We start from the raw sequence: 24,817 nt of genomic DNA, 5'->3' as shown, positions 1-24,817 counted from the left end.
GCTTTAAGGAGGCGGGCATTGCTCGACCGCTTCCACTTCTGATTGGTCTAGGGGCTTGCTTCTTTTCTTTTGATTGATTAGAGGACCGGGAGGCGGGAGCCCAGTCCAACGGTTTCAGGCGGTGGTTGGACTTCTGTCCCGGTGCTTGGTGGAGTGTTGTCTGGCTCCCACCTCCCCGCAGCTGGCTGAGGAGCTGGGGACGAAGGAAGGGCGCAGGAGGACCCTCCTGAGGAGGGGCTGGGACAGTAGCTGCTGCCAGAAGTCGGGACGGAGACCGACTAAGGCGAGTGGCCGGTGGGAGTAAACCCCTCAAAAAGCTGGAGAAGACAGGTGCTGTGGCAATAGTAACAGCCTCCGATCGCTGAACCCTTTCCAGATGACGTGTTGTGTGCGTCATCTCATCGACGTCTGCTAAATAACCCTGCGAGGGAGCTGATTACTCTGCTGGTTAACCTCTGAGGCTTACTTGGCTCACGTCCCAGGGCGGGCATGGGTGTTGTTGCGATTCTGACCTTGTTCTGGTGAGAGTCCGGCATTCGAGCTACACTATGGTTAAGTAGGGTTGATCTTGTAGATGTGGGATGGGGCCTGATGTCATCCCGTGGCCCTTGTTTCTCCTCAACTACAAATGAAGGTGGGTATTTTGTTTTTTGTTTTTTTTGTTTTGTTTTGGTTTGGACTTGAATCTGATCCTGAAGGCTTCACTACGTGCATGTTTTCAAGTCCTCAAACTTTGGGGCAAATAAATGCATTTGCTTTCTAGGAAAGGATATTTTAAAAATTGTCCTCCTAATATCTTTGCCACTTACACTGAACCAAGCCAGTTTTAAGTGCTTTACATGTATGGAATTCTTATAACAAGCTCTATTGGACATTTACTGATATTATTCTCACTTCACAGATAAATGAATTGAGGTTGGGAGAAGAAATTGATTTCCCTAAGACTTCACCAGGGGTAATTGTCAGAGCTGGAATTTGAACAAGGCCTGTTGCAACCTGACTCCAGAGCCTAAACTCCTAACTCTTGGTATAAACTGCTACAGGGTGCAGAGTGTGGCACATGTGGTCCTGGGAAATCCTCATAGCCACCTCAGGGATAGGAATGGTGACAACACCCAATGGAGCAGACAACCAAGGCTCACAGAGCTGAAGACACTCATCTCATCCCCCATAGCTGGTCTGTGGCTAAGCAAGGAGTAGAATGAATATCATATAACCTGAATTAAACTCATATTCTTAATCAGTCTTAACAGTAGTCTCTTCCCATTTGACAGATGAAGAAACTGAGGTCCTGAGGAGAAATCAGAGCTGGAATTCAGACCCAGGTCTATCAGACCCAAGAGATTACTCCCCTGAACCACCTTGCCTCTAGGAAGTAACTGTCTGGTAGATCTGGGTTGGATCAGGTGAGGAGTCCTCTCACCCAGCCAACCTCTTGTCTATGAACAATGAGTTCATCTGGTCCCAATCTTGGCCCTTAATGTGGTTGGGAGTGTATTTCACAGCCCCAGAAGTTTGGCAGGGGGGCTTCTCACTGAGAGGCTCTAATCATACATGTTATAATTTGAGTCATTTTTATGGGCAGGACAAGGTGGAAAGCATTCTGCATGCATCATCTCACGAAGCCCTAGAGCAATTCTAGAACATAGTGATTGTTACTGTCCCCATTTTACAGGTGAGGAAACTGAGACCTGGGGAGGGGTGTACCATTCCCATGTTTACTGAGCTAGTGAAAGGTGGAGCCTAGATGGGAACCCAGAGAACCTGATTTTTGAGTCCCCAAATCTAGCTACCTAGATGCACAGGCATAAGAAGGTGAAGTGAGGGACTCCAGATTCTGGCAAGATAGACTAGGAAGGGTTGTCAACTTGGTTCTGGGGGTTGGACTATAAGATTAGGAGAGTCAAATGAGAGGAGTAGAGAAATAACTATTGCTTGTTGAGCAACATCCCCACTCCAGACCCTGTGTTAACTAAGCAATATTTGTTGAGAAGCAGGGAGCTTTGTGGGTAAGAAACTTGACACTGGATCCAAATTGCCTGGATTCCTATCCTAGCCCTGCTACTTTCTAGTTGTGAGAACTTTAGCAAGTTACTTAACCTCTCATGGCCTTAATTTCTTCACCTGTAAAATGGGGATAATGACAACGTTCAGGACTGCTGAGAGGATTCAATGAACTAATAGAACAATGGCATCTCTTTTTCTCCAGTGCCCTGAAACTGAGTTGGTTTCTCCCGATCAACCATCACCCCTCCTTGACTTTGGCATAAACACTGAAAATTAAGGCCATTATTTGCAATGGAAAATTCTGGGGGAGGTGTGTTCCCAGAAGAGATAGCAAGTGCAAAAGCCCTGAGACAGGAGTGAATTTAGTATGTTTGAGATACAGCAAGAAGTCTAGTTAGAGCTAGGCAGATGACTAAGACTCAGGAGTGCAGTTCAACTGCACAGGTGTTTGATAAAAAACGACCCTGTACTTTCTGCTTGTTAGAGCATAAAAGACTTTTCCCCAAGCTTTGATCTCTGGAGAAACTCAAGGCCATGATTACTTTTGAGGTTTCAGGATCCAAGGTTGCTCAGGAATTTAGAGATAAGCTTAGAACGCAAGCCTTCTTGCTCTCTATCCAGGGATTGTGTGTGGAGATCAGGAGATTTGCATTCACTCAAATATTTACTAAACTCCCAACAGCATATACCATCTGTGCTGAGCCCTGGGGAAGACTCAGATCTTTAGGTTCAAAGATGTAACCTTCTAGAAAGGAATAATTCAACCTCAAAACATATCCTTCCAGAATCAAGTGAAAAGTGTAACAACAAAAGCCCAAAAGGGGCACTTAAACCAGGCGTGGGAGGAGGAGAAGGGTGAGCAAAGACTTTCCAGAGAAGGTAGTGGCACCTGAGTATATATTTTTGGAGCACTTGTTACGTGTTCGGCATGGTTCTAGGTACAAATGGCAAGCATGAAGAGACCAAATGTATGTGTACTTGGGCTGCTGTAACAAAATTACACAGATGGGGGGTAGTTTAAACATCAGAAATTTATTTCTCACAGTTCTGGAGGCTGGAAGTCCAAGATCAAGTGGCCAGTGAGTTGGCCTCTCTCCTTGGCTTGCAGATGGTGGCCTTCTCACTGGGCCCTTCATGGCCTTTCCCCTGTGCATACACACTCCTTGTATCTCTTTCTCTTCTTAAAAGGTACCATAGGCTGAATGTTTGTGTCAGTTCATATATTGAAACCTGATCCCCACTGTGCTGATATTTGGAGATGGGGCTGGGTGGGGGGGATTAGGTCATAAGGGTGGAGTCTTTATGAATAGGATTAGCGCCCTTATATAAAGACCCCAGAGAACTCCCTTGCCCCTTCCACCATGTGGTGTTAGGGTAAGAAGACAGCTATCTATGAACCAGAAAGTAGGTTCTCTCCAGATACCAAATCTTCCAGTGCCTTGATCTGGGACATCGCAACCTCCAGAACTGTGAGCTCAAGAAAAATAGATTTCAGTTGTTTGTAAGTTGCACAGTCCATGGTGTTCTACTATAGCAGCCTGAGTGGACTGAGAAATGACACTAGTCCTATTGGATCAGGGCTCTCCCTACTCTTATGACCTCATTTCACCTTAATTCCCTCCTTCAAGGCCCTATTTCCAAATACAGCCACATTGTGGGTTAGGGCTTCCACATATGAATTTTGGAGAGGACACAATTCAGTCAGTCACACAGAGTATCTACCGCTGCCCAGCTCACAGTCTGGTAGTGAGATGCAGATTATTTACTTCAGGGCGAGGGAACAGAGCAGAATGGTTAAGATGTTAGCTCTGGGGGCACCTGGGTGGCTCAGTGGGTTAAAGCCTCTGCCTTCGGCTCAGGTCATGATCCCGGGGTCCTGGGATCGAGCCCCGCATCGCATCGAGCTCTCTGCTCAGCAGGGAGCCTGCTTCCCTTCCTCTGTCTCTGTCTGCCTCTGCCTACTTGTGATCTCTGTCAAGTAAATAAATAAATAAAATCTTTAAAAAAAAAAAAAAGATGTTAGCTCTGGAACCAGACTGACAGGTTTGGGTCCTGTCTGTACCACTCCTCAACCGTGTGAACTGGAGCAAGTTTCTTCTCCTTTCTGTGCCTGGAGAAAATCATATGAACAGACATCATGAAGTTCTTAGAACAACCCGGGGTGCAGAGCCAGGGGTGATTTAAATGTTAGCTATTGTTATTAGTTGCAAGTAAACTTAAAACTATGCTACAGGCTCTGAAGAAAAATCACGAGGTAGATACTTTAAGAAAGGAAAACAGAACTCTAACCTGGTCAGGGTTTTCCTGAAAGGCTTCTGGGAGGAGGTGATGCTTACACTAATATTTTACAAGTAATTACTCACTAACCTGACTAGGAGAGGGGTGAGTCTTCCAGGCAGTAGGAAAATCGGTTCCAGAGCTCTGGGGTGGGAGAAAGCATAACCCTGAAGTCCACTGTTGGAATGGAGAGAGCAAAGTGGGGAGGAGCATGGGGGAGCAGGGGGCAGTGAGGCTGGGTGTGGTGGGGAGGGCCTGGCCTGGTAGGCTGTGCTGGGGAGTGTTGGCATTTCCTAAGAACATGCAAAGTCACAGAAAGAGGTATTTTTTACAGAGAATAATTTAACAAACCCTTTCTGGGAACCCTATGAGCACGGCCATGTGAACAAGCTGGGGCTGGCCTGCTGTAGACACATGGCCCAATGAGAGCCATTAACCCAGCCACCTACACCCACTGCCAGCCAGCCATACATGTGAGGGGAACCACCCTAGACCAAACAGCCCCCAGTCATCCCACTAGCTGACTGCAGCTGCAAGAGTCAGCCCAGGTGAGACCCACAGAACTGCCTGGCTGGGCTCAGCCCAAAGGGTCCCAAAGAATCAGGAGCTAAAAAATAATTTTAAGTCATTGTGTTTGGGGTGGTTTAAAAAGCGAATTGGCATGGACCAGAGTAGTTTCTAGGCAACAGATATCACTTGCCTTGATTCTGGATCTTGAAAGTTGAAAAATTCCAGGGCACCTGGGTGGCTCAGTCTTCTGAACCAAAGGCATTTGGTTCAGGTCATGATCCCAGGGTCCTGGGATCGAGCCCCACATCAGGCTCCCTACTCAGTCTGCTTCTCTGTCTCCCTCTGCCCCTCCTGCTTGCTCGCTCTCTCTCAAAATCTTTTTTTAAAAAGTTGAAAAATTCCTTCCATTTCCAGACTTGTTCAATTTTTGGAATGAATTTTTATGAGATGAACTTTAATGCCAGGGATCTTTCAGATCATTTTTTTTTTTTTCTCTGCAGTAGGACTGGAAGCAGCTCTTCAAAAAACAAAAACAAAAAAACACTTGCTCTGTTTTGCATCTTTCTATTTCCATTTGCAGAGCATCAGAAAAGGCGGTCAAGGGAGAAATAATTCTATTTCATATTTTCAATACATCTCTTAGTTGGGCTAAGTGGTGTGTTTCTAGCTGGGCTCAAGAAGGTGCTGGAGGTGGCCAGCTACAACGTGGAGAACAGTAACGGCCACCTGCTGGTCGCAGTCCTGGGGAAACAGGAACAAAGCCCTGGGATCCGGGGAGAAGCCACTTGCAGTGTCCCTCCAGCGCCCCCTACTGACAAGGTCTAACCTCAGGCCAACTGATACATTTTGAAATTAAGACACAATAAATGGATAACTGGCCCAGTGATTGATGGGGTCCCCAAATGCTAATAAAAATGACAGCCATGATAATAGCTAACACTGAATTCTCAGTACTTTTTTTGTATCATTTATCTCTGAATCATCAGGAGAAGGCTTATAGGGCGAGAGGATAGTGGTCCTTTCTGCTCCCAGGGTCTGTTCATCTTTCCCTAGGCTCAGAGCCTGAGTCCGCTCTGGGTAACCAACTTTTCTCCCTACTGGACAGATCCATTGGGCAGCGCTGAATCCATCTCTGCTCCAAGGCAGGCACGTGCTGCAGGGATGGGCAGTCTGAGCTCCCTCCAACCCCCACACATGGTGATGAGACAATGGACAATGGGAAATAATCCAGAAGAGGGGCTTTGCCATTTAGGGAAACTCAGACCTAGACAGGATATAGATGTGCTGAAATGGCTTGCCTCTCCTCCCTGTTCATTTTTAAATCTTATTTTTACATTTTCTTTTCCTCCCTAGCACTTATTTCCTCTGACATGTATATTTCCCTTCTTGGTGTTCTTGATCTCCTCTTTCAAAAGGTAAGCTTTTATAAGGGAGAGATTGAGGTCTGATTTGTTCCCTACTGGGTCCCCAGATCTAGACCAGTGCCCGGTGCATGCCCATGTTAGGCAAGCAATAAATATTTGAATGTTTGAATGAGTCATTATGTTACTGGAAAGACATTCACAATCTTACCACCCAGGATGAGGGCAGATGCAACTTGTCTCATCAACATAGCTTCCTGGGCCCCCTGGTCGGTGCCTGGGCCCCCTGAGCCCTGGGGCTTAAGGGATCAGTGACGTCTGCATAAGACTGGTTCTCACCAGAGTGGCTCAGTCTGTTAAGCATCTGCAGCACCACCTCGGGCTCCCTGCTCCGTGGGGAGCCCACTTCTCCCATCTGCCCCTCCCCCAACTCGTGCTCTCCCTCTCTCTCTCCTTCTTAAATAAAAATCTTTAAGAAAAAATTGGTTCTCGCTAGATCTGGAAAATTTGGTTCTTGTAATTCTACAGTGCCTTGAATACCCAGGACTTTACATCACAACTCTGGAAGAATTAACATAACAATGTAAGCTTTTCCATTTAAGAGAGGTTAGCCCACATTGGACTCTTGGTGTTCGAACCCTAACTCGGAATAAGCCAGCGACTTCAGTGGCCAGATTTCCCTGAAGACTGTTCCTGCCTTCAGGTCCCCACCCTGCTGGGAAGCCTGTTCCCTGCTTTCTGCTCTGTCTCTGATGGAGCACTCTGAACTCAGTTCTGAGGGGACGACAACTAAAAATCCATTTCTTGGGCGCCTGGGTGGCTCAGTGGGTTAAAGCCTCTGCCTTTGGCTCAGGTCATGGTCCCACGGTCCTGGGATCGAGGCCCGCATCGGGCTCTCTGCTCAGCAGGGAGCCTGCTTCCTCCTCTCTCTCTGCCTGCCTCTCTGCCTACTTGTGATCTCTCTCTGTGTCAAATAAATAAATAAAATTTAAAAAAAAATCCATTTCTCTCCAATCTTTTAAACCATTTGGGTTAATACCAGTAAAAGACTTTTTGATAAATAAAGTGAGTTGGCCATTTGAAACAATGGACATTTTGTGAGTTGGTTTCTAGTGAATTGCCCTGTGTCCTTTTTTTTCCCCATCTGGTCCTCAACCGTGTGTAATTTCTTTCTACAATCCAAATTGGAAGACATTTTGAAATTATGCCATCAGATACAAATTTTCAAATAATGACATTGGTCAGGTTGGTACTCTGAAAAAATCATGATGCAAGTGCAAGTAGAACATTTTTTTTTAAGATTTTATTTATTTGACAGAGATCACAAGCAGGCAGAGAGGCAGGCAGATAGAGAAGGGGAAGCAGGCTCCCTGCTGAGCAGAGAGCCCGATGTGGGGCTCAATCCCAGGACCCTGGGATCATGACCTGAGCCGAAGGCAGAGGCTTTAACCCACTGAGCCACCCAGGTGCCCAGTATAACTTATTTTTAAACTATTCATCAGTTGTCAAAGTGGATAATCATTCCTGAATTAAGGAAAATTACTCCTAAAAATAAAGGACACTTCCCATGCATACAAAAACTGCCCTTTTTTCCTCCTTTTTAGAGTTCTACAAATACAGAAACACAGTTTTTTCAAACAAACGTTTTCAATTAGCAATAATTGCGCCTCAGATAAACCTCATTGGCTATGATACTGCCACTGCGCAAAGCTTCAAACAAACGTTTTAAAAATTTTTTGTTAGAGAGAGAGAGTGAGCATGCATAAGGGCATGGCCAGAGGGAGAGGGAGAAGCAGGCTCCCCACTGAGCAGGGAACCCCACAGGGGTCTCAATTCCAGGACCCCAGGATCATAACCTGAGCCAAAGGCAGACGCTTAACTGAGCCACCCAGGTGTGTTTTATTTTGGAAGAATTCTAGATTTGCGGATAAGTTACAAAGACAGTACAGAGAATTCTTGTATACCCTTCTCCCAGTTTCTCCCCGTGTTAACATATTACATAGCCATGTTACAAAAATCCAAACCAAGAAATTAAAGTGTCGGGCTGCAACCACTAACTAAACTCCAGACTTGGGCGCCTGGGTGGCTCAGTGGATTATAAGCCTCTACTTTCAGCTCCGGTCATGATCTCAGGCTCCTGGGCTCGAGCCCCGCATTGGGCTCTCTGCTTGGCAGGAAACCTGCTTCCTCCTCTTTCTCTGCCTGCCTCTCTGCCTACTTGTGATCTCTGTCAAATAAATAAAATCTTAAAACAAAAAACAAAAAACGAAACTTCAGACTTTATTTGGATCGTGCTAGTTTTTCCACTAATGTATTTTGTCTTCCAGGCTCCAATCTAGGATACTACGTTGCATTTAGCATACATTCAGTTTTGCACGTTGCATTTTTCTCAACGAACAATATATCTTGGAGATGGTTTCATATTAACTAATGTAAATGTGTTTCCCTTTAAACCTAGCTGCATAGAGTTCCCTGGAGTGCAAATTAATTATAGAACTCCTTCCATTCTGACATGATTTAGGCTGTTTCCCAGGCATGGCTTTTTAGTTATTCGTGCACATAGGTCTTTGCACACACATGTGAGCACATTTGCAGAATAGATTCCCAGAGGGAGAATCAGGAGGTCAAAGGGGTGAGATGTAATATTTTAGTGACTGAGCCAACCTGCCCTCTGTAAGGAGTGTAAACACCAGTGGATGTAATCAGAGGTGTGTTTCTGCTTGATTGCTAGTACAGTTCATTTTTTCCATTCTACACTCTCCGATGGTGAAAGAGAGATTGGCCCAGTAGGGCAGAAGAGGGAGATAAGCCTGGGCAAGTGGCAGGGAGACAGGCCATAAGTGCCCCTCAGTGCCAGGCAGAGGTGCTGGACGTCCTGAGGACACTGGGGAGCCATGGAGGGTTAGAGGCTAGATCAAGCCATGGACAGATATGGTCATGTAGAGATGTGGTAGGAAGAGTCATTAAATGGCTCCCTTTCCCTTGGATGGTCCTGAGAGCCCCACCTGGCCCTCGTCTCTCAGTTTCCCTCTCACCTACAGGGCGTCTGAGTGGTGGGGCCGGGGCAGACATACCTGTTCTGCTAGGCAAGGCCTGCCTAGACCAGGCCACGCTGCTGCTCCTCCGGCCGAGTGAGCCACATTCTGCGGGTGTGTGACCAGATGGAGCCAAGGAAGGCAGGGACAGATCTGGGACAGAGGTGGAAGCCGGGCTCTCTGCCCTCCCAGAGGCCAACCCCCAGTCCCCAGCATTTGGCAAGGCCTGGCCTGTTTTCGCTGCTCAGGTAAAATTAAAAATGTTTAGCAGAATCTTTCTTTCTTTCTTTCTTTCTTTTTTTTTTCTTGGTCAATGCACCTCTCACATCCCATGGTGACATTTTTTTTTTTTAAAGATTTTATTTATTTATTTGACAAAGAGAGATCACAAGCAGGCAGAGAGGCAGGCGGAGAGAGAGAGGGGGAAGCAGGCTCCCCGCTGAGCAGAGAGCCCGATGCGGGGCTCGATCCCAGGACCCTGAGACCATGACCTGAGCCGAAGGCAGAGGCTTAACCCACTGAGCCACCCAGGCGCCCCCCCATGGTGACATTTTGATTAATATTTATTTCTTGGTTTTGGAGGCTAGCAATAATCATCATAGAATATTTGGAAAATGCCAAAATGCCCAAGGCATGAAATAAAAATCCCCTGCACTTATCTCCCCTTCCTTCATAACCAATGGTAACTTTTGGGGGGCTTTGTTTCATAATTTTAATGCTAACATACACATATTTATATTTTTATCAGAAAAGCAATCATAGGCGCACCTGGGTGGCTCAGTTGGTTAAATATCTGCCTTCAGCTTGGGTCATGATCCCAGGGTCCTGGGTTTGAGTCCTGGATCGGGCTCCCTCTCCCTTTGCCCCTCCACCTGCTTGTGCTCTCTTTCTGTGTCAAACAAATAAACAAAATCTGGGGGAGAAAAAAAGAAGAAAAGCAATCGTACTTAGCATGCTCTTTTGTAATCTTTTTGCACTGAATAATTTCCCAAGTATTTTCCCATGACAGATATTCATTTGCAATGTGATTTTTTTTAAAGATCTTATTTATTTATTTGAGAGAGAAAAATCACAAGTAGGCAGAGAAGCAGGCAGAGGGGGAGGGGGGGAGCAGGCTCCCTGCTGAGCAGAGAGCCCTATGCGGGGCTCGAACCCAGGACTCTGGGATCATGACCTGCGTGCCCCTGCAGTGTGATTTTTAAGGGAAAACTTGATTTTATGCATACCAATCTCCATTAATTCCACAAACACTCTTTAAAGCCCCTCAGATAAAAAGTATCATATTAGGGGCACCTGGATGGCTCAGTCGTTAAGTGTCTGCCTTCAGGTTGGGTCATGATCCCATCCTGGGATCGAGCCCCAAATGGGCTTCCTGCTCCGAGGGAAGCCTGTTTCTCCCTCTCCCATTCCGCCTGCTTGTGTTCCCTCTCTCACTGCATCTGTCTCTGTCAAATAGATAAATAAAATCTTAAAAAAATATATATATTGTATTAACCCTAATGTACGCTGAGCTCTTGGGTTGAACATCTGTTAGCGAAAGCACAAAGCATTTTCAAGTGTGACCTTACTGTTTGAAGTACAAGTATGGAGTCACCTTGCTGAATCAGCCTCTGTACCTTGGGCACCGTGGAGTCCAGACGTCGGAAATCAGGACTCATGCAGCCTCAGCGGACGGTACATTTCTGCACTGGATTCTGATAACACCAAATTGAGAAAATTCGTGATTCGCAATAAAAAGGTCTGTTAGTTCCTGAGCTCTTAGAATGAGTGGGGTCCTATGCCCCAAGGCAGGGACTGTTAAAACCCCAGTTTCACAGGGGGGCACGCTAGGGCTCAGAGAAAATCTGGTGAGGCCTCTTTGCCTCCCTTGTTCTCCGAGGGAGAGTCACAGACGAGGTCACTGTGAACTTGCTCATGAGGACACACCTGAATGTAAAAGCAGATTAGGCCGGAATCCCCCTTTTCCTTGCCGCATTTACAAGGCAGTCAAATATGTGCACAGGATCAGGGAGATTTTCATTCCAGAGCCTGCAGGAAAGCCAGTTATGTCAGTTAACCCAGAGCAGCTCTTGTGTGTTAAAATACGGTGTGTAGGGGCGCCTGGCTGGTTGACTCGTTTAAGGTGTCTGACTCTTGATTTCGGCTCAGGTCATGATCTCCGGGTGGTGGAATTGAGCCCCATGTCCGGTGCCTTGCTCAGCACAAGTCAGGATACATAACCTTGTTATGTAAGGGCTTGACCCTTGCCCTCTGCTCCTCCCCATGCTCACTTATGCTCTTTCTCTCCCTCTCTGTCTAAAGTAAATAACTAGAGGCGCCTGGGTGGCTCAGTGGGTTAAGCCTCTGCCTTTGGCTCAGTCATGATCTCAGGGTCCTGGAATAGAGCCCCACGTTGGGCTCTCTGCTCAGCAGGGAGCTTGCTTCCCCGCCCCCCCTCCACCTGCCTCTCTGCCTACTTGTGATCTCTCTCTCTGTCAAATAAATAAACAAAATCTTAAAAAAATATATCTATAGGGGCGCCTGGGTGGCTCAGTGGTTAAGGCCTCTGCCTTTGGTTCGGGTCTTGATCTTGGGGTCCTGGGATGGAGTCCCACATCGGGCTCTCTGCTCCGCGGGGAGCCTGCCTCCTCCTCCTGTCTTTCTCTGCCTGCCTCTCTGTCTACTTGTGATCTGTCAAATAAAAAAATAAAAAAAAAAAACTTAAAATATATATATATATATCTATAGATGTGTCAATATAAACTTTTGAAAAGCCAGAAAGGACATTCATCATGTGTTCATCACAATTATTCTAGGGCCTGTTGGACCAGATTTGGGGAGGGGTGGTGATTTACTGGGGAGTGAAATATGGGACACTAACATTTCTAAATTTTTATCTTCTTCAAATAGTAGGGTTATGAATGATTTTGGGTTTTTTTTAAAGTATTTTTTTCCATTGTTTTAAACATTAGGCTAAAAACATTGACCCATTTCTTTAAAAGACCAGCTCTGAAAATGTATCTACGAATAAAAGTACTATATGTGGCTTGTAAGTTTTTCTACTCTGCATCTCTTGAAGATTTCTCCATGGTAAAACATTATTTTTTACTACTGTGTGGTATTCCAGACTACAGACATAGCCTAGCTAACCTAACCAGTCCCCTCCAGAGGTTTATTTAGGTCACTGTAATGAACACCCTTATATATACTTTCCAGTTACTTAGACCATTGTGACATCTTTTTGTATTGGCTCACATAGCTCTATCTTCTTATTAAGCAACAGGGAATCCAGCCCAAGGATAGAACATGAGCTGTACATTCCCTGCTGAGGGATGTTTCCAATTCTTCAACCTAACAAAAAAACCTCTTTGACATATATATATATATATATATATATATATATATATTATTTATCCATTTGACAGAGATCACAAGTAGGCAGAGAGTTAGGCAGAGAGAGAGAGGAGGAAGCAGGCCCCCTGTTGTGCAGAGAGCCCAATGCGGGGCTCCATCCCAGGACCCTGAGAACATGACCTGAGCTGAAGGCAGAGGCTTTAACCCACTGAGCCACCCAGGCACCCCTGACCATTATATATACTTTTAAAAGTACATTTAAAGGGGCCCTTGGGTGACTTGGGCAGTTAAGCACCTGCCTTGGCTCAGGTCATGATCCCAGGGTCCTGGGATCGAGTACTGTGTTGGGCTCTTTGCTCAGCTCCCCATTCATGCTTTCTCTCGCTATCTCTGTCTCTGTCTCTGTCTCAAACAAATAAAATCTTAAAAAAAAATAAACAAAAGTATATTTTTAGAAGCTTGTATCTGAATTCAGGGTTTGCAGACCAGTGGAGTAAAGGAGGACTCTGGGAAACGTCATTTGGAGGGGAAGGAAGCCCAGCCCTCTTGGCAGGACCTAACCGCTATAAAAGAGACAGAGGTTGGCCTGCTTGAGAGAGGACAACAGTGAGGATAAGATTCCTAGAGTGTTTGCTGCCATGCATCTGTTAGAGAACTTGCTGGAAGCTACAGCCGTTGGAGGAGGCTATCTGCCACGTGTACCAGCCCAACAACCCTGCACTCTAATTTTCCTTTGATAAATCACCCCCACTTCCCAACACCGTCCTTCACAGCAGTAGTAATTCAGGTACCCTCCCTTCCCCCACCAAAGGATGGGCCTAGACTCTAAGTGAGATTGAATCCTTGACCTTGGCTCAAGCTATTGGGAGAGAGGTGTCTCTTCCTGCTGTGTTGCTTAGTGTAAAGTTGTTTAAGTCTGGTGTTGCCAAAGGAATCCTGCCTGAGAATGAAACAGGTTTCCTGGAAACTTTGATTGAACTCCTGGATCTAGATATGCCGGAAGCCAGCAATGTTGTCTCAGTTACACAAGCCAAGAAATTCCATGTTATGTTTCAGTCAGTGCCCATTGGGTTTCTGCCACTTCCATTGGAAGAGTTCTTGTTCATTCGCCTTTGCCCCCAAGGAAAACAAATTAATTCATTCAACCAGTATTTATTGAATATTGATGCCCCTCCCTCTGCTGGGTGATATTGAGGACAATAAAGTAACCATGACAGAGCTTGTCCCTCCCTTCATGGCAATCCTATCTACCAGAGTATAAACAATCAAACTATTTAGCAAAAATGGCAACAACTGCCATAAAGGAGGAACTACAGGAGAGGCATTGGTGATGGGGTAGTGGGATCCGGGAAAGGTCCCCTGAGAACAGAACTTTAAATTGATGCTGAAAGATGGGCCAGGAATCAGCAGAGTGAAATGAGGTCCCTAAGGGTCCTAAGAGTCCCTGTACACATGTCTAAGGGTTTCAGGGCATCCCCAAGTCTCAGCAGGGCTCAGAAAGTTGGTAAAAGGTCTTTGGAGGGAGAGGAAGGAGGGAAGGTTGTGGGAGGTGGGAAGGGAGGAGGTGGGGCAGCCATCAAGCCCTCAGCCAGAGGAAACAGGAACAGGAGGAGGCTGCACGTGCACGTGACCTTCCCTTCTTGCTCCTCACAATGTGGTGTAGAAATACATGGCTATGAGCATCACAGGGAGCTGTACAAGGAGGCAGTCAGGTGAGGGGCGCTCCAGCCCCACACCCACATCCCCCTCTTGCCCATAGGCTCCCACCTCTCACCGTCCACATCAGGATGGCAAAACCAAACCACGAAATCCCCCATGTGTAGCTGTCGATGGCATGGCCGATGTGCTCAAAGCAGCCCTGGGCAAGGGGAAAAACATGGGAGTTTGAGGAAATGCCCAGTAGGGCTAGCCCTGAGGGAGAGTCACTGTGTGCCTTTCGGAAGGTCACCTCCTTCTTCAAGCCTTGGTTTTCTCAGCCGTGCAATGGGGATTGTGGCAGTGTCTACCTCCCAGAATGGTTTTGGGGAACCAGGGATGTGATATTGAACCCAGGCCCCACACAAGTAGGTGTGTGGCAGTGGCTATGACAGTCTGAGGGCAGGTTTGTGCAGAGCTGGCTTGCCATGCTGCCCACAGGTGCCCAGGATTGAAATTTGCCTTTACTACGAGCAGTGCAGTTTTGATGCCTCCCCATTTAGGAATGAGGTCAAGTGGGACCTGAGCCTCACAACAGAGTCACCCTCAGGTAGACCCCTGCCTCGACTTGGAAGCAGCCGAGAACAAAGTTTCGGGGTGTGCGTCCTAGAGTCAGGCAGGACTGAGTTGGGGGTCATCTCCGTCATTTGTTAGCTGTTGGAGCCTGGGAATGATTCTGGCTCTCTGAGCCTTAGTTTTCCCATCTGGGAGGTGACAATCTTGACAGCACTGGCCTTGAAGGTGGCCGTGGAGCGTCCGTGAATGGACGCACGCGCACACTCTGCGCAGAATTGGGCTTCAGAAATGGCTGTCTGGCTCCGAGGGTGGCGATGGTTGGCGCAGGCACCCTTCTCCATGACACCTGATCTAAGTCGTATGGTTCCAGGGTCCTGAAGCAGCCAGAGGGACCACTGGAACCATTTCTTCTCCTAGTCTAACCTCCTCTGGTTTCTCTCTCTGCCTTTCCACTCCCCTTGCCCTGGTTAAAGCCCCTAATTGGGGCCTGTCTGCCTGAAATCCAGTCCCAGCTCCATCCCTTACTAGCGAATGAACTCCGTTTCATCATCCTTAAAATGCGATCATTATAAACGCATACCTCACAGGCCGTGGTGGGAATTAAGTAAGATGAAGACTTAAAGCCCTTAGAAGAATGCCAGGCACAACGCAAAGGCTCAGTGAAAGTTGGTTACTATGGTGGTGGTGCTGTTTCTGTGATTCCTGTTGCTCTCATTCCCAGGCAACCGGAAGAAAAGTTGCAGGTCCGGCTCGGGATCAGACAGACCCTGTGCCTCCCACTGACTTGCAGAGGGAAGAGGGACAGATGGAGAGAGAGTTGAGAGAGCCAGAGAGAGGGGAGAGAATGAAAGAAGCCAGAGGGGGGAGGAGGAGAAGACCGTGGGAGGGAGGAAGAGATAGGAGGACCAGAGGGGGCCAGAACCATGCCGCACAGACAGGGGAGCTGCAGGGAGGGGACACACCTTGGTGAACAGGTAGTCCGTGTGGCCCAGGCGGCAGCCTTCTTCATTGAGGGGGATAAAGTTGCCAGTCCTCCGACAGCACAGTGGGGGCCAGGGGAACACCACCTCCGGGGTGGCCGCCCGGAAGGCTGATGTGAAGTTCACCCAGTCCATGGGACCGGATGTGCCACAGCACTCTTGCTGGAGAGAAAGGCAGGGGGTCAGGCAGGATCTGGCTCTGAGAGGACAGCCATTCACCTAAGGTCACAGAGTGAGGAAGGTCCCGACTTCCCATGTCCTGGGCCTTGAGGTGGGGGGGCGGGCAGCGTCTGTGCTTGTGAACAAGGAGCAAGAGGTATTTATCCCGGCACCAAGGGGCTGGTGGGGGGTTTGAGTCAAACCCACACTCATGACTCATTTTAAAATTCTTTTGAATTAGCTGTCAAAAAAATTTGAGGTAAATGACACCCAAAGAAGGATTTCTGGTTTCTTCTAGCATCTATGTTTAGTTGGTGGCCCTGAATGATGAAAACATAGGCGCCTTCACATATGAGTTCCAATCCTGGCTACAGGTATGATTTGAACCAAATTACGACCTCAATTTCTCTTGGGTCCTCAATATTCTTCTCTTGTGCCATATCATGTTGGGTTTAATTAAGAATGTGGCTTCTGGGGGCGCCTGGGTGGTGTAGTCAGTTGAGCATCTGACTCTTGGTTTCAGCTTGGGTCGTGATGGGTTGTGATCTCAGGGTTGTGGGGTCGAGCCCTGCGTCAAGCTCTGCACTTGGTACGGAGTCCGCTTGAGACTCTCTCTCCCATCCCCTCTGCCCTTCCCCACCCCCCCCACACGTGCATGCTCTCTTACTCAAATAAATATGTGAATGTTTAAAAAAAAAAAAAGGGGGGGACCCCTGGATGGCTCAGTAGGTTAAAGCCTCTGCCTTTGGCTCAGGTCATGATCCCAGGACCCTAGGATCAAGCCCCACATCGGGCTTTCTGCTCAGCAGGGAGCCTGCTTCCTCCTCTCTCTCTGCCTGCCTCTCTGTGATCTCTGTCTGTCAAATAAATAAATAAAATCTTAAAAAAAAGAGAGAGAGAGAGAGAGAGAGAGAGAGAATGTGGCTTCTGGAAGCTGGTGGCCTGGGTTTGAATCCCTCTGGTTCTATGACCTACCAGCTGTGTGACCTTGTGTAAGCCACTCAACCTCTTACCTTGATTTCTTCATGGCTGGAAAGCTGATCTCCCTTATGGTGGCTGTGAGAATTAAATAAGCTTTAAAAGTGCTTCTAACAGGGGCGCCTGGGTGGCTCAGTGGATTAAGCCTCTGTCTTCGGCTCAGGTCATGATCCCAGGGTCCTGGGATCGAGCCCCACATTGGGCTTTCTGCTCAGCAGGGAACCTGCTCCCACCCCCCGCCTCTCTGCCTACTTGTGATCTCTATAAAATAAATAAGTAAAATCTTAAAAAAAAGAAAGTGCTTCTAACAGTACTCAAAAAAAGTTAGTGCTCATTAAATGTTCCTTATTATGATTATCCTCCTTATTAAGAAGGTATCTATAACAGCCAAGAGCAGGGGCTCTGGATCCAGGCTGGCAGACTCTGATCCCAGCTTACCAACCACGTGACACCAGGTGACATTCCCTTTTCTGGGCCTGTCTAGTCACCTGGAAAATGGCCATGACCAATCCTGTTCTCCAGAAGAACCACAGGAGTGGGTATTATCTATCAGTGGGCATAAGGGGAGGCACCTATATACTTCTGTGGTCAGAGCCCCATTCCTCCAGCCCTTCCTACCCCATCACCTCCTTGCCCCCCCTCGTCTACCTCAATCATGACACGGTCCCAGAGGCGAGTCAGTTCCTGGCCCTGGTCAGTGTCTGCACTGTAGAAGGTCAGCATCTGCTTGGTAATCAGGGATGGGTTGGACACCATCTGTGGAGGTCCAGGAAGAACAGGGTCCAGTGGGGCTAGGTGGGGAGCAAGGTCGACCACCACTCCACCCGCAGACCCAGACCCGGACCCTTGCCACTCTAGCCCCAAGTCACACCCCTCCCCTGGCCTCTGCCCAGCTCACATAGTCGCGGTGAGTGTAGGACGTGATGCAGGAGGCACACTCGAAGATGTAGACAATGAGCATGAGCAACAGGTACTGGGGAGAGATGGAGGGCGAGACAGAGGCACCACCCAGTCAGGGCAAAGCCTGCCAAGTCACACCCCCTCAAGGGATTGTCTTTTATTTTTTAATTTTATTCATTTATTTTGACAGAGAGAGAGATCACAAGTAGGCAGAGAGCAGGCAGAGAGGGAAGGGGAAGCAGACTCCCTGATGAGCAGAGAGCCCAATGCGGGGCTCCATCCCAGGACCCTGAGACCATGACCTGAGCTGAAGGCAGAGGCTTTCAACCCACTGAGCCACCCAGCTGTGCCCCCCCCACCCCCACCCCGCTGAGGGATTTTAAAAAGAAGTTCAGGACAATGTGACCAGTAGCATCTAGGTGGTGGGTGTACAAGCATTCCCTAGTCAAGTCTTTCACCTTTCCTGTATGTTTAAGTTTTTTAATAATAAAATGTTAGGAAAAAATTAAATCAGGGGCTCCTGGGTGGCTTGATGGGTTAAGCCTCTGGGTTTGGCTCAGGTCATGATCTCAGGGTCCTGGGATCGAGCCCCACATTGGGCTCTCTGCTCAAGGGGAGCCTGCTCCCCCCCACCCCTGCCTGCCTCTCTGCCTACTTGTGATCTCTGTCAAGTAAATAAATAAAATCTTTAAAAAAATGATATCAACAAAAATATGTAAAATATTGCCTGAAATTAACTATCAGTCTGGGCACAGTAAAATAAATGTCTACTACAGGAAAAACAAAACAAAACAGACATTCTTGGGACAACCAGAGGCATTTGAACAGAGACTAGATATTGAATTTGTAGGGCATACTCGTGGCACGGTTGTTGTGCATAAAAAGAAAAAAAAGCACTTTCCTCACCCCTCACCTTCTCCCTTAAAGCAACAGGGGGTGGAATGTGGATACGCCAACACCTTTGCCAAGAGATGAGCGGCACAACATGCCTGACTGCTCTCAACAACGTCCTTAGCGCTCAGAGAAACGTGCACTCAAGTACTTACAGGTAAATGACTTGGTGTCTGGAATGCACTTCAAAATACCCCAGGAAGAAGGATGTGGGCAGGCAGAGGGTGAAGCCGAGGGAACCTGGCTGGCCAGACTGTGGTCAATATTGTTGAAACTAGGTGATGGGTATGTGGGGTTCATGCCATTCACTGCATGCAATGTTTGAAATTTCCCATAATAATTTAAAAAAAAAATTCATGTCTTAGTTAATGACAAACTAATAAGGGAGTAAGACACAGACACAAACTTTTTTTTTTTTTTAACCGGTTGGCTGAGCTTTTAGGGCTTCAGGTAAATTGTTATGTCAGAGAATTACATGCAGGAAAGAAAGCAAAAGAGAAGGAAAAGAGCCTTTCCAAGGCTCCATCTTACTCACAAGAAAGCCAAAGTCCTTACCAAGGCTGGCAAGACTCAACTGATAGGCCCACTTGCCCTTTCTTACCCCCATTCTCCATGCCCATCGCCCATAGTACCTCCCTTCTCTGACCCCTTACTGCCTCTCCCACACCCCACTCCCTCTTGGTTCCAGCCACACTGGACTCCTGGCCCCCTCTTGCTGTTCCCTCCCACAGAAAAGCACACCCCCTCACCTCCCCGAGGCCTCCCCTCCCCTTTCCCAGCTCCAGACCTTCCTTCCATCCTTACTGTCCACTGTCCCCCCACTGGGGGCGCCCTCCCCTTAGGGCTTTCCTATTTTCTCTCTAGATAGCCAAAGTGCCCAGCGCAGGACTGGGCCCACGGTTCTCACTCTATCCACATTTGTTGATGGAATAACCCGCTGCTCCCAGGAATCTAAGAGGCCCTCGGCTGTGGAGGCAGCACAATGTTGTCTCTAGGTCGGGGGTGCTGGGATCGGAGCTCCTGCCTTCCCTATCACCTGGGCTGTTGGCCTCTTTGAGCCCTCGTTTTCCTGTCTGGTAAACGGGCAGAGAAGCACTAACTCCAGACGGGGGCTGGGGACACTGAGGGAGCTCATTTTCTAAACGGCTTCGCCTAGTGCCAGGCACAGGAGCGGTCCTTGGGAAGCCTGGGTTCTTGTGGTGGTGGTTATCACCGGCGGAAATTAAGAGCAAGGCTCAAGCTGAAGTGCTCAGGTTTCAATCCTGACTCTGTCACCCACCTGCTGTGCAACCTCGGATAAGTGACTTCACTTCTCTGAGCCTCCGTTTCAACTCTGTCAAATGTGCTCACCGTAATGATGGGATCTCCTGGTGGGTTGTAAGGAGTAAATGCACCCATCTATGCAAAGCATTTAGAACATGGCAGCCATGCTATTGTTGTGGTTGTTTTGACAGAGCTCATGTGCACAGATTCTGGGGACCAACTAGTTGAGATTTCGCATCTCTGTCCTGCCACTCAAGAGCCATCCTCCTGGGCGGAGCTCCCTTCCCTTCCTCTCTGTGCCCCAGTTTTCTCTGGAGATTCAGGGTAATGGCTGAGCCTGTGTTATAGGGTTATGGGAAGATTAAATAGAATGGTTGCCACGAGGCCCAAGTGTGGTGCATACTGGATACAAACTCAGGGCTCGGTGGCCATGGTTACAGTGACTCTGTGGAGACAATCTCCATGCCTGCCCGGCCCCATGCCCTCCCCCGCCCCGGGGGCCTCACCGTGAGGATCATGGACCGGCGGTGGCAGAGTGCTGCGCCCACCCCAAAGCTGGCCACCACGAAGAAGGAGAAGCCGCAGAAGATGGCGATCCAGGCGCCGGCGAAGATGTCATCCTTGCCTGAGACGCCCATCAGTGGGTACACACGGTACTGGTCAGCTGTCACCCACACCGTCTCGGCAAACAGGGCCAGGCCTGACAGCTGGACAGGGCAGCAGTTTAGAGAGGACACAGCAGGTGGGGCCGCAGGACTGTCTCTGAGCAGGTTCTCCTTCTGAGCCTCTGCTGCCCTCGGCAAGGTGGGCACATGCGAATGGCAAGGATGTCGCCTTCCATGACCAGGGATGGGCTGGACAGAGGCCAGAAGGGAAGCGCTGCCCGGCTAGATCCCTTCTCCTCCTCCCCCCAGCCGCCCGCCCCCACCTCCCCCCACCGCCCGAGCTGCCGGATGCTTCAAGGATGCCAGGAGATGCCACATGCGAAGCCCAGAGTGCATGACAGGAACAGAGGAGATGCTCTGTCCCCCTGGCCTCCCTCAAACAGTGTTGTTATTGCCGAGTGGGGGAACCTGCCCAGGCCCAGAGCAACTACAAGTGCATCATCCCTTTGACCCAGCAATGCTGCCTGCAGAAATCAGTCCTGCCTGTGCAGGAAAATCATAAAACCGCGAAGTTATTCTCTGCATCCCCGTGTCATAGGCACCGGCGTGCCGCACAGGGAGTGCTCTGCCGGGTGGAAGAGGGCAGGGCGGCTCTCTGAGGACTCCCGTTGGAGTGGCCTATGGACTGTGTGAGCAGGAAAAACGGGGAAGCACAGAACAGGATGTAGAATGAACTACCGTTTGGACAAAAAAGGAATAAAATAGCTATATATGCTATTTGTTTGTATGCGCTTAAAGAAATGTTGGAGAAACTAAAAATCTAGTACCTATAGGGATGAGAGATAGGAGCAAGGAGAGGGGAAGGCTTCTCAGAGGATACCTTTGACCCCAATCAAGCTAACACTCACAGAGCGCGTGGTGTGCGTGCTTCTCGGTAGTCCTAGTAACAGCTGTGTGACGATCCTTGTTACCGCTGCAGGGCACTACTGTTGCTGTGGCCGACACAGATAGTAGCCGCACATGCAGCTACTCAGACTCTGGTCTGAGCCCAAGAATCCAGTAACTCATCCTCTCGGCATTCCTATTTTCAGAGAACTAGTGGCTTGCTCCCGCTTACAAAGCTGGGGATTGGCAGAGCTGGGATTCGAATCCAGGTTTCTCTGACAGCTGGCGGCATTGGCCATGGCAGGGGGCCCTCAGTCCCCACTCCCAGGCCTGGGCTGTCCCCTCCTCCCCACCCACCCACTGGGCTCCCGGCACTGGGGGAGGTCTCACCAGAATAATGATGTTGCCCACCACCAGCAGGCCCACCACAGCCGGAGACCCCTTCTCCGCCTCTGTTGCTGAGGATGCCATAGTCCTCCTGGGACACACGAGCCTGAATAAGGTCAGGCAGAGGCCAGGCATAGAGGGCAGCCCCAGCTGGAGCCACTGCCCTCCCTCCACACCCCAGCTGCCGGGGATGCTCCTGGTCTCTGCTGGGCCCAGAATCCTCCCAAAAACCCTGATGGTGTGCCACCTTACAGAAGAGGGAACCAAGGCTCAGGCAGGGCAGTCACTGGCCAGAGCTCAGCGTTGGCTTCCCTGCACATCCAAGCTTCCCAGGTCCCCCCTGCTCATCCAGACCCCCAGAGCCCCCTCCTCACCTTCTCTTTCCGAAGTCTCTGTGGCTAGCTCCTCCCACAGTGGCTCCCTATATATGCCCAGGCCCCTCCTCGGGCCAGTCTCCAGGAAGGCAAAAGGTGTCTGGAGGGGACAAGAGGTCAAGCAGGCCGACCAGCATAGAAGAACAGTTTTATGAGCACCCCCTCCCCCCCAACCCAAGTGATTTATAGACCTGAAATTCAAGATTGGGCTAAGGTCTGGCTGCATAGCAGGGTGAGGTGCCCAAGGCTTCCTGCTCCCAGGCTGCTGTGGTGGGGGTGGGTGAGGGGAGTTCCAGATGAGTGAATAAGGCAGGGTGGGGGCGGGGAGAAGAGAGTGTGCTAGAAACTGAGAGAAGGCACACAGAATAGGCTTGGTGGGAGAAAAGTACACTGTCCCCCCCCACCGCCCCCCGACAAAGCAGGGTCACAGTGAGGAGCCACAGGCGGAAATGTCTTCAGGCTACAGAGTCAAGGAGACCAAGGTTGAAATCCCAGTTCGGCCTCCTCTGGGCTGAGTAACTTGGTATGTGTGTTTGCCCATCAGCAGAATGGGTATCATCAGACGACTCACCTCAGCAGCAGTGGGAACTGAGCACAGGGATGTCTGCAAAGGATGTCCTCTGGCCTGGTGTACAGCAAGAGGCCAGGCTGCATCAGCAAGGCTCCTGAGGGGCCCACTTTCCCTCCGATGGTTCCCCCTAGCGTCACAAGGCTGGTTCCTCAGATGAAAATGGCTTGGGGCACCCAGTCCTCCCCCAGAACTTCTCAAGAACCAAGGCCTTGACTGTGTTTTCTTTCTGAGCTGTAGCTCCCTCAGTGCATGTGAAATGGACAAACAAATGGAACTTAAAATTGCGGTGTTAAGACAATGGCTTGATAAAAAAACACATGAGATGTGTTCTGATTAAAATTAAAATAATTTGGTTTTTAGTCAATCTGCTTTACATTTAAAATAGTCTTTCTCTATTGATTTACATTTATATTAAGGATTAATAAGAAAATTTAAATAATAACATACATGATCTGTCAAGTACATTTTATGAGGTTTAGCTAAAATAACTTTGTAATAATAGGGCTATGCTAACAATATGAAATATTTTTTACTTTCAAATAGTTGGTAACTGTTAGTAGTTGAAAGTTATATAAAATGACTCAGTCTTTTGGCTAAGATCAAGTGTAAACCGTCTGGTAGAAGGAAAAAGTTATCATCAATGGGGCATTACCATCATCTGTCATAAAAGGGATCGATTTTGTTCTAATGTGATGTCAAAGCCTTCTTTAGCTTGTTTTAGTTAGTTAGTTGTTTTTTTTTTTTAATAGATTTTACTTATTTATTTGATAGAGACACAGAGAGAGGGGTGGGGGAGAAGCAGACTCCCTGCTGAGTAGAGAGCCCGATGTGGGACTCGATCCCATGACCTGAGCTGAAGGCTAACACTTAACCAACTGAGTCACCCAGGCACCCCTGTTCTAGTTCGATGTCAGACTTGAAATTTCACAATTCCTGGGGCATCTGGGTGGCTCAGTGGGTTAAAGTCTCTGCCTTCGGCTCGGGTCATGATCCCAGGTCCTGGGATTGAGGCCCACATCGGGCTCTCTGCTTGGCAGGGAGCCTGCTTCCCTTCCTCTCTCTCTGCCTGCCTCTCTGCCTACTTGTGATCTCTGTCTGTCAAATAAATAAATAAATAAATAAATAAATAAATAAATAAATAAATAAATAAAAAAAATAAATTTCACAATTCCTTTTCATTATATAAGCCAGTCTTCAAACAATACATTTTGGAGTGCTAATTACCTCCTTTAAAAAATCACAAGGCTGGGATGCCTGGGTGGCTCGGTCAGTTAGGCATCCAACTCTTAATTTTGGCTCAGATCATGATCTTGGGGTTGTGGGATTGAGGCCCCCACCCCACTTGCTTGCTCTCTCTCTAAAGAAAAAAAAAATCACAATGCCAAGATCTCCTAAAGAGGACGTATGCCTCTCCTATGACTATCCTATGATCCAGCCATTTGTCCCTGGGAATTCCATTTCTGTCTATCAAATGCTCTGAATGTATTCATACTAGTCCCAAGCTGGAAGCCACCCAAATGCTCCTTCCCAGTAGAGTGGGTAAGTACATTACGGTATAGGCATACAAGGGATACTATTCAGCAATAAAAGGCAATGAACTACTGGTACCTGCAACTACAGAGATGAATTTCAAAAGCATTACAGTAAATGAGAAAAGCCATACCCAAAAGACTGTCACTGTAGGATTCTAGATATGAAGTTCGAAAACAGGCAAAACCAATCTAGGGGGATAAACGTCAGGGGAGTGGTTACCCTTGGGGGCATTGTGACTAGAAGGGACAGGGAGGGGATTTCTCTTTCTGGGTTTGGACACTGGTTACACATGGGGTGCTCAGATTTTGAAAATCTGTCTAGCCGTACGGTCTCGATAAGTGCACTTTTCTGTGTATATGTATATATATATTTTTAAAGATTTTATTTATTTATTTGACAGAGATCACAAGTAGGCAGAGAGGCAGGCAGAGAGAGAGAGAGAGGAGGAAGCAGGCTCCCCGCTGAGCAGAGAGCCTGATGCGGGTCTCGATCCCAGGACCCCGGGATCATGACCTGAGCCGAAGGCAGAGGCTTTAACCCACTGAGCCACCCAGGCG

General features: G+C 48.3%; 1 protein-coding gene, 1 long non-coding RNA gene and 1 pseudogene across 3 annotated transcripts; 1 reads left to right on the top strand and 2 right to left on the bottom strand.

Annotated features, from left to right (window-relative positions):
• Positions 1–913: 913 nt before the first annotated feature.
• Positions 914–2,585, top strand: LOC116857558. Its single transcript, XR_004380768.1, has 3 exons — positions 914–1,027; positions 1,275–1,406; positions 1,570–2,585. It is a non-coding gene; the product is annotated as an uncharacterized LOC116857558 (long non-coding RNA).
• A 5,165-nt stretch (positions 2,586–7,750) lies between these two features.
• LOC116857796 lies at positions 7,751–7,867 on the bottom strand (annotated as a pseudogene).
• Positions 7,868–13,552: 5,685 nt separating this feature from the next.
• Positions 13,553–22,512, bottom strand: UPK1A (uroplakin 1A). 2 transcript variants are annotated; one of them, XM_032841772.1, is made up of 9 exons: positions 22,348–22,512; positions 22,157–22,256; positions 21,786–21,873; positions 20,412–20,612; positions 17,750–17,824; positions 17,500–17,607; positions 15,697–15,876; positions 14,298–14,381; positions 13,553–14,215 (listed from the first exon to the last, which is right to left on the bottom strand). In XM_032841772.1, the coding sequence occupies exons 3-9, from the start codon at positions 21,864–21,866 to the stop codon at positions 14,171–14,173; spliced, it is 774 nt and encodes a 257-aa protein (XP_032697663.1). In that variant the 5' UTR covers positions 21,867–21,873; positions 22,157–22,256; positions 22,348–22,512; the 3' UTR covers positions 13,553–14,170. The 2 variants fall into 2 exon arrangements, with proteins under 2 accessions (XP_032697663.1, XP_032697662.1); XM_032841771.1 differs by lacking the exons at positions 13,553–14,215; positions 22,157–22,256; positions 22,348–22,512 and having other exon boundaries at positions 14,232–14,381; positions 21,786–21,890.
• Positions 22,513–24,817: the final 2,305 nt, after the last annotated feature.

Source organism: Lontra canadensis, unplaced genomic scaffold, assembly GCF_010015895.1.
Source record: "Lontra canadensis isolate GAN:19392208 unplaced genomic scaffold, GSC_riverotter_1.0 scaffold125, whole genome shotgun sequence".
NCBI lineage: Eukaryota > Metazoa > Chordata > Mammalia > Carnivora > Mustelidae > Lontra > Lontra canadensis.
Note: the sequence above shows the minus strand (reverse complement) of the source record. Positions and strands in the feature narration are given on the sequence as shown.

Bases quoted from the DNA above. Each gene is read 5' to 3' on its own strand.
- UPK1A (XM_032841771.1), bottom strand. From the start codon at position 21,866: ATGGCATCCTCAGCAACAGAGGCGGAGAAGGGGTCTCCGGCTGTGGTG. The intron at 20,613-21,785 runs GTGAGACCTCCC...TGCCCTGTCCAG, and splicing joins TGGGCAACATCATTATTCTG to CTGTCAGGCCTGGCCCTGTT. The intron at 17,608-17,749 runs GTGAGCTGGGCA...GGACCTCCACAG, and splicing joins CCTACACTCACCGCGACTAT to ATGGTGTCCAACCCATCCCT.